An 11,976-nucleotide genomic window follows, 5' to 3' on the forward strand; every position below is an offset into this window, starting at 1 on the left:
TTTTGATATAATGGCGACTCAGTTTAGCATAAATTAGTGAATCATGATATAAACACTTCGTTATAATAGCCAAGTTAGCCGTACAATTCCGGACAATTCTTAAGGTTTTGTCGTGCCGCCATAAAGGTATTTATTTGAAAATAAATAATGTTTTATGGGTGAATGTAAAACAAAACTCATTTCGAATGAAAACTGGTATTTTAATTATACAAAATGTCATAAAACATAGACAAGATAAATGGTTAGAATATTTACTAGATTTAGAAAACAAAAATTGCGTCAATTACTAAGTTCACTGAGAGCCATAGCTTGGCGCTACAGAAACTGCCAAAGAAGGAATTGGAATGTGCTCGAGTTAGCAAAAGTTTTAAATTGGCAAGAACTTGTACGTATATCTTAATAATTGAAGACTTGCATATATACACTAAGCAGATTCAAAACAAGAATGAAAGAGAAAATGTTAATTTATGTGACATGTAATGAAACTAGCGAATGTTTTAAAGCAGCATGCCTCCAGATTTGGCTAAAAAGTAATCTTTCTTTCAAATTGAAGTTTGGTCTTATTTTGAACATTAGAATATGAATTTTTGTTGGTAGCGTTACTTATTTTTATTTTTAAGCCCGTCCTCTCTTGTCTATTTTATGAGTGAGGATAAATGTCCAGTGTATACGGGCTAGAGCTTCCAACTAGTGATTTTGCCAACGGCCGTCCCGGAGCGGTGCCCCAACTTCTAGGCTTTTAGTGCACCTAAGCTATATACACTTACAGATATCTGAAGTTTTTAAACGTGTATACATGCATTACTCGTATTTAATTTCTACAAGGATTTAAGTGTCTGTATCAACAAGAACACTTGCTAAAAGAAATGACTGATATAATATTATGTAAAAGGGTATTATTATGGTATGTATTGTTTATGCCTGAAATAAAACTGGTCATACATTACCCATAATGATAGCAGGATATTTATGTCCGCCGACACCAATAATTATTCTGTGGCAGATATTTGACTGTATTTGTAAAATGATAATGGAATATGTATATCAAAGTTACGACCCGAACATGACAGGGGACATTTATTACATATATACTTTCTGACTTCCACCTTACTCTTCAAGGAACGTGTGGACTGGACCTCATTCAACAATGTTTTGACAGACCTTTACCATTAGAAAATGTGATCAGCACAACAAAATGTTGTAACGAAGTTATCAAAGTTCCCGGATTTAGGATCCAACAAATAATCTTGCTGCTTGAAAACTTGCACCTATATTGTCTTGCACGCAACTACGGATTTGTAATGTAGAAAATTTATCACAAGATCAGTCAAAGCGGAATAAGGTTAAAAAGCAGATAGTGTTTGAAAAAAGAACAAGCGGACATAAGGCTGACATAGCAAATTACAGTCGGATAGTGATTATAGTGGGAATTTAATTACAATAAACATTAAATAGAGTAGTCTCAGTTTTCTTGTTAAACACGTTTTATTTTGTCAGCAGTGTAGTTAAAACTATAAATAGCATACAGCTAGTAGTCTTGAAGTCTTTGCAAAACTGTTTTATATTTGTGTACTTGAGGATTTCCAACGAGATGAACCGTTGAAAAAATAAAAGAAATAGTGTTTTTATCACACTTTTGAACGAGTAGTGAATTACTAATTATCTTTTGTTGTACTAAACGTCAACATTTAACAGTTAGTATACACTGGACGACTTCATATCAGGAAGGAAACTTGTAATACGAACCATCCATTGAAAATGAATGGCTTCCTTGGACAGAATAGAAACAGTCTTAAACCAAACAGAATTAGGCGTAATCCGATACCGGCAGGCCAAAGAGGTTTGGCTGGGGATGGAAAAGATCTTCTCAGTTTCAAAGCACAAGAATCACTGTCACAAAGGGATAAGGAACATTCTCGTCCTGGACATTTTAACAACAGTAAAACAAGTGGGTTACTGACTTGTGTCGATTGGACAGGTCAAAGCAAACAAATTTACCGTGGAACTAAAATAAAAGGAACAAAAACCCTGTCAAGAACCGTATTTGGTGATGAACGGACGCATGCAAATAATTTAGCCGTTGATTACAGGAAAAAGAAAAAACCTCCTACTATAAAAATTGGAACAAAACCCGTACATGACGCCAAAGACCATTACCAACAACGAGAATTGACCGTCTGCGAACAGCTTTCTGAACGCAGTTTTTCATTTATTTCTGTTAGACAAGCTGATGAGATACAAATCGATCCCGATTATAGTTCAGAAAATAATCCCGGAAAAGAGTCCAAGCTTCCGCCTATAGAAACATATGCAAACTCACTAACAACACAGAACGTATCTTCGTCACGAAACGCTAATGACAATGATCAAGAACCTGAACTATTTTATGACCGCGGGTCTTCGTTTTGTTCTGTCAGACAGGCTGATGACACAAAGGTGTCTCTGCAGAACAACTCAAGAAATAGTAAGAACAACCCTTCAAAATATCAGCTCGCAAAAGCTGAAACGGAACAAAACAATACAGATTTCTGTGCCACTTGTCTTAACAAGAATATATTTTCGACAGCAATATTTCATTGCAGTAACTGTGGACCTTGCGGACGTTATCTATGCCAGGAATGTTTTGAACGTCACAGTGAACTCAATGCAGATCACAATGTCCAACCTCTTTCCGGAATATATTTGAGGTAAGTACCAGTTTTATTATCTTTACTGCGAGATTTTCTATGTATCTAGAATCTCGCAATTTTGTTTGCAGTATCATTTATATATTAAGAAATTGTAATTTAGGAGAATCAGGAACTATTCAGTGACTTTCTTAATATATCAAAATCAATGTTTTTCTGTATGGTCAGCAAGCAGCAATACTTCATTTGTCATTTTTGTTGTAAATTAACATTCATCGTTAACACAAATAAAAGAACATTAAATTAATATAATTTTAAATTTTGTAAAACATATACCTTTTTCGTCCAGTGTGTAGAATTGGTCTAGATTGACAAAGTGTTACCAATTTATTTAAGGAAAAGAAACCATGATGAAACCAATCTAAAAGAAGAGAGGGATACAGAAAGGACGGAACTACACAACAATGGACCGTATCTAAAATTCATAAAAGATATATCAATTAAAACAGAAAATGATGAACAACCATGCCAGATCACGGGATTCTGCCAACTTCAAAACGGGACAATAGTTTTAACTGAAATGAATAATAAAGCCGTAAAAACTTTAGACTGTCAGAATTCTGACCAAGTGAGCAGTACTTTGAGACTATCAAACTATCCTATGGACATATGTTCTACTGGTGGAAGTGAAGCCTTAGTTCTCACTAGCGCATCTACCGACAAGTGTCAGTGTGTATCCATAGCCGTTACAGATAACATCGAGAAGAAACGGATACAGGTACTCGGACATGACGGCAAATGCATTGCTTTCAGCAACGAGAAAACTTTCATAGGTACTAGTAAATGCAAAAGCATTTACATCTACGGCAAAAACTGGAGTCATTTAGATACTATCTCAAAATCTTTATCGGAAAGCGAGTCAATAATATTATCCAATCAAGTCAGTATTGCAGCTTTTGGACATGATGAAGTAACGACAATGTACATCGTGGATGAGCAGAATGGGGTGTATTCTATTGAAGACAACAACCAGGGGATAACAAAGAGATGGAAATTCAAGGATCACGAAAATTTTAAAGCCACTGGCATGTGTATTGACAGTAAAGGTGACATTTTACTTATCGACAGAGGCTACCAGCGTCTCATCAAAATGAATGCAGAAGGAATAATTCTAGCTATTCTCTTAGATTACCATGATAGAGATGGAAGTGAGACTCTCAACGTCCCATTTAAGGACAAGGAAAACAATAATCTGATCGTTTCTCTGTCTGGAACTGACATTATCAGAGTGTTTGAATTCAATTAATTGTTTTTGCATACGCGTTACTAACGTAGAGGTTAGACGGAAACAAAACTATACCCTAAATACGTAAGGACTGTCTACGTATCTTACACAAATCCAGACACAAATAAAAAGTAAATGTTAACAAATAATGACTGTCCGTCCGTCCGTGCGGTTTTTACCGTTTCGTATACAGCCAACATTAATGGCCCGATTCAGTTCATACTCACACTCGCCAATCCATGTGGTAAGAGCTATAAACTGGCCAAAATACAGATGACCTTGATCTTCATATGATCTTCACACACCCGGGGGCATGATTTTGCGTTTTGAAAACGCAGTTCCTTGTCTTTAATATAATAATGTCTGATATTTCATCGTTATTTTCAGGGTTTATGGAATTTCATCACATTTTGTCATTCTTTGTAAGAACTACTTTTGCTCAGTTACAGCCCATGTAAGAATCCATAAGAACCAGCGTCATTTATATGACGTATTGAAAAAAGTGACAGTAATTAAAGAGTTTGGCAGAGTGTGATTATGCCTGGCAACATCAACGAGAGCCGAATGCGTCATTGCGTATCATTTTAATGTTTAATGACTCTTATCATATCCGCCAACCTACGTCTGGTGTTATCTTAGCCACAATTCATTTGAGTTTAATGTAAACACTCGCTTGAAACGGTGAACATTTTGACTTATTACATACTTATTTAATAACTCCGTTGAGCTTCAACGGAACCTGAAACGTCAATATTTTTCGATATTGACGTTCAAATTTCATATCGGATGTGTGACGTCATTTGTGACGCCAGTTTCATGCATGTCGTCGTGTTTAAAAGTTCTATAACGAAGATGTGTTCATTTTCACCCAGACTTAATAACAAATGTATCATTTATATGATAATTTTAGCTGTAGATGTGTATGTAATAAAAACATTATTAGATTTGCATGAATTAATATGCACTCCTAAAGTCGCGCAATACTTCCGCTGCAGAACTCATGCATATTTCTCGATACAAATCTAATATAAATTATAAGTATACAACGTCGAGAAGCCGTCATTGCATCATTTTGGACGCTATATTTGACGTTGTGACTGAGATAATCTGCAAAATAATCAAGCCCCTCAACAGCCCCTCCCTGATATTCGAGTCCTCAACAATCAATCCTCTAAATTTCAATGCTTTCAACAGCCTCATAGTCCTTAGACTCTTGCCATCTAACAACCGCCTGTCACACAGGCAATCCACTCCACCTACTGAAACTTGAGTCGCTCAAAAGCCCACTGATACTCCAACCACTTAACACCCTCATACAGTCCAAGTAACTAAAATTCAGGTTACTAAACAGTCGCCTGAACTCGACAAGATTTTCTAGACTTTATTTGTACATAGGAATTGTTCATAATGTATACACAATTAGCAAGAATAAGAAAGTTTTAAAGGTAACTGTGTTGTTTTCTTATTCTCACTAACAACTCCCGAATCTCAAGCAACTCATCAACCTCCTGCAACTAAGGCCTGTCGAATCACTGAACAGCTCTGTTTTACTAAAATAACTTAATACTACTCTCTTACTCGAGTCACTTAACATTACCCTGGGACTCAAACCACTCAACATTACCCTGGGACTCAAGTCACTCAACATTACCCTGGGACTCAAACCACTCAACATTACCCTGGGACTCAAGCCACTCAACATTACCCTGGGACTCAAACCACTCAACATTACCCTGGGACTCAAGCCACTTAACATTACCCTGGGACTCAAACCACTCAACATTACCCTGGGACTCAAGTCACTCAATATTACATAGAGAAACAAGATATTCAACATTACTCCGGGACTCAAGCTACTCACTATTACCCAGGGACTAAAGCCACTCAACATTACCAAACAGTACCTCAAGCCGTTCAACATTACCAACATTACCCTGGGACTCAAGCCACTTAACATTACCCTGGGACTCAAGCCACTCAACATTACCCTGAGACTCAAGTCACTCAATATTACATAGAGAAACAAGATATTCAACATTACTCTGGGACTCAAGCCACTCACTATTACCCAGGGACTAAAGCCACTCAACATTACCAAACAGTACCTCAAGCCGTTCAGCATTACCAACATTACCCTGGGACTCAAGCCGCTCAACATTACACAGAGACTCAAGACACTCAACTTCACCCTGGGACTCAAGATGCTGTTTTTATCTGATGCATTTTATACTTTTCCTAGTCACTGCTTTAGCTTGCTTCCTCTCGTTTCCGTTCGGAACATTCATGTTTTCTAGTTTTATGATGTTAGTTCATTTTTTTCTGTGCAAAGGCATATTGTCATTTAATCAATTTGGTTTAGACTTTCATGTTTAATAGGTACCACCTATAAGTATAGCTATGAAAGGTTTATTGTGATTTGGGCTACTAATCACTAGCTCTATGTTCGAAAATTCATTTTTAAATAGATTTAGAAACTAATATTTATAAAATTTATAAATTCATTGTGTTGATTTCTTTTTATCTGTGCTTCTTGTAAAGGAAATGGGATAGTGATCTTCACTTATATGGCATGTGGTGTAAGTTTTAGTAACAATGGGGTCAATTTTTGAACCTATGTGAGCTGCTACCCAGGTGAAGTAATGTTACTGTAGAGGAAGAGGTTTTTTTATCAATTTGAATATATATTGTTCAAGTTCATATCACTTTAATTTGAATATTGAGAAGATTTGATGGTCTAAAAATTGAACAAACACGATTTCTTTTGAGTTTTTGCAGATTAGGTCCTGTATGTTTTGAATGTGATCAGCAACATAAGATTATTCCTCCACTTGTAAGCATTATTCTCTTCTCTATTTTTTTGTCTTTCTAAATTAAAGCAATCAAACAGATTGTCCCAAACCTTCATCTAGAAACATCGCAGAGCCCTATGTGAATTGTGATGTAGGATATTTAAATAATTAATAGTCTGCTCATGGATTGTAAAGACTTTTGCAACAAAATTCGCACCCCAGCCCGATGACCAAAAAGAAAAATAGTCCAATAACTTAAAGATAAGGATTCTTTTGAAGCACATGGCGCAACCTATTATAATAATAGCACACTCGATTTTTTGACTCTTGATGAGTGAAAAATGATATGCACAGCATGTCCCATCCGCATCCAACCCACCATGTCTGTTTAGAAAATATATTGCTTGGATTCCCACGCTATTTTAACAATAATACTTTAGAGTAAAGGTTTGAGAGGTGTTGCATATTTCATTATCTGGCATGATCAGACTCATTCAAACCGAGACTGTTGTTATTTTGCTTGGTTGCATTCTGTGCTTTCAAAGGATCTTCTTATAGAATTTATTGATCACCCAGGTGGTCTAGTGGTAACACGTTTGACTGCCAATTCAGAGGTCCGGGGTCCAGGCAATAGAAATTTCTGAGATGCTCTTTGGTCCCTAAGGTCAGATCGTTCTGTGTCTGTAACGGTAGATGGTGAATATTTAGCGCCCTGTGTGGCTGCAGTTATTCATAACTGGTAATTTTACCAACTTAAATTTAATCAGTAAATCAGAATTAAAGAATTAAAAGAGCTATACTTGGTGGTATCTTGTAAAACTGGTTTATAAACCTCAATGAATATCTTGTATGTAAGCTGATCATCATTTTCTGCTAAAATTTCTTTTACCATTCGCGTTGTATCTAAAAAGATAAAATTATTTTATCTAAAGTTTTTTTTAAGATTCCCGTTACCTCATTTAATAAAAGAAACGAGATTCCATTTTCATCTCGAAATTTTCGCCACTGACAAATGTTGCTATATCTATCCTAATCGAAACTGTTTTACTCATAATGTTACATTTATTTGTTTTGAACATAAAACATATTAATTCTTGTTATATCATATTTTCAATATTTGTTTTCTCTTATATTTGTCAATGTTCGATTATTGATTAACATAAAGGTCATCTGCAACTGTCATATTTGTCGTCAGTTTTCACGTTCTTCACATGCATGGTTGGTGTAAGTATTCAGTAAGAAATTGTAAAGTATAACATATAAATTATTGAAATCATTGAACTCATTTTTTTTCAAGGCATAAGAACAGTTCCTTTCTGATCGATAAAAACCCTAATAGACTCAATAATTGCGGTATTTTTTTTTTACAAACAACAAAAAATTATTTTTTATTTTTCGAGGCTGTCATATATTAACGTTATCATGCTAGACACAATTTATTCAGCCTTTGCGACCAGTGTAGATCCTGATCAACCTGCATATCCGTGCAGTCTGATCAAGATCTGCACTGTTCGCCATTCAGTCAGTATCTGTTTGGTAAGCACCCCTTGTAACAGTTATAGGAACTGTCCTAATTGAAAGATGTACCAATCCATTATAAAAAGTTAGCAGGGTAAGGGATAAGATAGGTTTGTTCCTACTTGAAAACAAGGTATAAACGGAACAACGTTTATAACCTGGATGCTAGTTTATGTTTAGAAAATATACCGTTCAGAAGAACAGTTTTAAAATCTTGGTAACAAAGTACAATATTTTCGGATTCGAAACGCCGAAGAAAAACACTTGCGGTTAAAACATTCAGTTCAAAATAATTCTGATTCATGACTTATAAAGCATATATAAGCAAAATCACAACCATTACTAGTACTTCATTTTAAACAACTGATTTTCATAGGATAAAAGGGCAAGATACAAGTCGAAATTTCGTGTTAATCGATAAAATGCACCTTGCACTAATGCTCATCCGTATTATACGAATATTCTATGTTTTGTATAAATGACTTTTAAATATCAAATATTTTTTTATATATTAATGAATTATTTTCTCGTATCGTATGGGTTCATCGTTACAGTTTTACATTTTTTGTGACGATTATCAGTACAAATTACCAAATAAAGTATTCAAAAACTTCTTACAAACGATACATTGACTTTTTTTGTTTTGTCTTTTATTACATATTTACCTCATGCGTGATTTCATTTTTTTTTTTTTTTTTTTTTTAAAAAAAAGAAATTGAGTGTTTCAAGAAATTGACAAAATACTTGGCCGAGCTCCCATAGAATGGAAAGATCTGATTTTTCTGATAAGGAACGCCTCCCTTGGATATTGTTGCTATGTCTCACAAGCTTTCTCCAAAATGGCGGATACACATGATACCTCTATGACGGATTCTCTTTTATAAAGTATTCAAATCTTCTACACATTATTGTAAAAAAACAAAACTGTCGGATCACGCACTACATGAATCATTTAATAATTATACTTAAGGTTACATTAATTCCATGAAAATAAGTGATGAAATATAGCTGTTAATCTTCGGTGCCAATACGGTCTTCATAGATATGAAAGTCGTAGAATTTGACAAATTTATTTATTTTGGGACCGCACAAAGTGTACACAGACTATTGGTATAAAGTATAATACAAATAATAAAAAACACATCACGATACAGTTGTGTTCTTGCAAAGGGGAAAAGGTCTATAAACAAATTAAAGTTGAAATATATTTTCTGTTCTCTTCTATTCACTGAATAACAAATGCGCGTTGTAAATTTTGTATGTTCGTGCATGATATGTTTGCTTTTACGCAACCGATTAGGATTCAAAAGTTCATTTATTTCTTTATTTGCGAATAAGTACCAGCATATTATTTAAATGTGAATTAAAATCATTGTATTTTATTTTAATATGTTATATTATTCTGGAGACTCGACTGATACCGTTAGCTACAACATCGTTATGGATATTCCGCAATGTTTCTGTGTACCTGCTGAAGGAATGTCCCCCGGTTTGAAAAAGTTAAACTTATGTCAGTAGGTAACACGGTTATTCGCTCGCTGTGAACGACAAAAGAAAGTAGATTGATTGTCACATCGGTGTTAATCACAAGTACAGGTTTAGCTGTAATTGATAATACATGTTTTTATTGAAAAGAAGGAGTGACAAATCAGCAGGTGTTAACGTTTTTCAATATGCGAAACATTTATTAATATCATTAATTAAGTTATCTTATTATTTGATCAGCCAATGCTACAAATTGACGAAATTAAACAGTTAAGTGGTTACTAAATAAAGAAGTCATACGATAATTTAACTCGTAAAAAAATCTATAAACAGGCCGTTGAAATTTGAATTTGTTACGGAATTTTCTGCTCATTGCGATATTAAAACATACACGCACACGCACGCACATACTCACACACATAATTCTGAAATATATACATAACAAGTTGGGGAAAAAAAAGCAGAAACACCTTCTTCCGGATGTATGCCGATTCCCATAAAAAATGAATATTTATATCTATAAAAATAGATAATTCATGTATCAGAACCAGAACATCAACTTAGGTTAGTTAGTTATGCCCTATTGTTCTATGGCTCCTGTTGTTACTGGCTACAATTTTATTCTTTTTCTAATAGTGGTAACGCAACCAACATCATTTTCATAACAATCTTACTTCGTTTCAGTTGGTTCATGCATCATCTGCAACATTAAATAAGGCAAGAAAATGAATAACGCATTCAACATTACTTCTGATATTCTTAAGGAAAAAAACAAAAATTCCGTTCACGGAAATTTAGCATAAAAATTCTTACACAAAATCTGTTGAGTGTGGCTGAAACTAATAATAATAATAGTGCATTCGACATTACTTCTGACATTTTTAGGAGAAAAGCAAAATATCAATTCACGAATATTTAGCGTTTAAATTGTTATACAAAATAGATATAGAGTTTATAGTTTATTGTTTATTTCAGTCTCATCCATTTACATGTTTACAGTATAAAAACATGACATATACATAATAAAACACAAGTAAATGGCCACTCAAATTTGAATTACAAGAGACTATATATATAAAATTTCTACATATCACATATTTCACATAAATCAATTCTCATATATTACAGTAAAAAGCAAGACATGTCTGCTAATCATAACACAAAGATGTGTCCTAAAATTTAATTTAAAAAAGGGTTATAAGACACTGAACCAGATTAGACAGGTGCAGGCCAAAGAGTGTGGCCAAAATTTGGAGATAGCCGTTCACATGTAGACTATAATTATGTTTTATTTGCCTTAATGAATTTCGTTTTCTCGAGTGCAACCTGTGACACCTGCCTGAGAACCAATTAAAAATAGCTGTATTTTTTTTTTTTTTTTTTTTTTTTTTTAAATGATGAACTTGAATAATGAACATGCTACATTACTTTTCGCAATTATTTATTACATGTGATCACTTCTTTTCTTATTTCTAAATGTCATATTTACATTTTATATGCAAAGCATCTCTTTTTTCACACAGGACCGTGAAGAGAACGTAAAAGTATACTGTTTTATTTAGACTTTACAGTTTGTAAGTACTTAGTTACGGTAAGCTTGTGAGACAAAATGGCGCCTTAGCAACAAAGTCTACGGATCGACGGATAACGCTTTATTTTATTAACTGATATTGTTGGTTTGATTGACAGATCGGATCTATGCATTATAAAAAAATAATATGAGTAGCTTAACCTTTACCCTGCTAAATTTCTATAATTATCTTGTCCCTCTTTCAATTTGGACAGTATCATTAACTGTTTAAAGGGGTGCTTAGCAAAAGATACTGACTGAATGGCAAACAGTCCAGATCTGGCTGATCATGATCTACACTGGTCGCAAAGGAAGAATCAGTCATGTCCAACATATGGGTAAATATAACTTTGAAAAGTGCAATTAAGTCATTAACAACAACATGCTGCTTAAATTGTAAATTATTGCATGATACAAGTTACTTTTTACATTTATTGACCAAAATATCTATTCATTTCTTTTTCATATAATTTATGTATATTTACCGGCAGATCCGTTTACGACTGGATTTTGCTATGTGTATCCTCTGATGTGTTCTTTCAAGAATGACCATTTGCTTATTTTCTTCTTTCATATTTTTTTCCTCAGCCCCTTATTCATGAGGTGTTATATAAACAGACTACTGCATATTTTATTCTTTATGATTATACATTCTAGAACAGCTACCTTTTGAACTTCTGCTAAAGTGAAATTGTTTTTCCA

The 11,976-nt window shown here is 34.1% G+C and overlaps 1 protein-coding gene across 1 annotated transcript; it reads left to right on the forward strand.

Moving 5' to 3' along the window:
• Nucleotides 1–1,522: 1,522 nt before the first annotated feature.
• LOC123553349 (uncharacterized) lies at nt 1,523–5,397 on the forward strand. Its single transcript, XM_045343083.2, has 2 exons — nt 1,523–2,687; nt 3,024–5,397. Exons 1-2 carry the CDS (start codon nt 1,759–1,761, stop codon nt 3,931–3,933), a joined length of 1,839 nt encoding a protein of 612 aa, XP_045199018.2. The 5' UTR covers nt 1,523–1,758; the 3' UTR covers nt 3,934–5,397.
• The last annotated feature ends 6,579 nt before the right edge of the window (nt 5,398–11,976 follow it).

This window comes from Mercenaria mercenaria, chromosome 4, assembly GCF_021730395.1.
Source record: "Mercenaria mercenaria strain notata chromosome 4, MADL_Memer_1, whole genome shotgun sequence".
Taxonomy (NCBI): domain Eukaryota; kingdom Metazoa; phylum Mollusca; class Bivalvia; order Venerida; family Veneridae; genus Mercenaria; species Mercenaria mercenaria.

Excerpts from the sequence above, each read along its gene's own strand:
- LOC123553349 (XM_045343083.2), top strand. The coding sequence starts at position 1,759 with ATGAATGGCTTCCTTGGACAGAATAGAAACAGTCTTAAACCAAACAGA. Across the intron at positions 2,688-3,023 it reads CTTTCCGGAATATATTTGAG|GAAAAGAAACCATGATGAAA; the intron begins GTAAGTACCAGT and ends AATTTATTTAAG.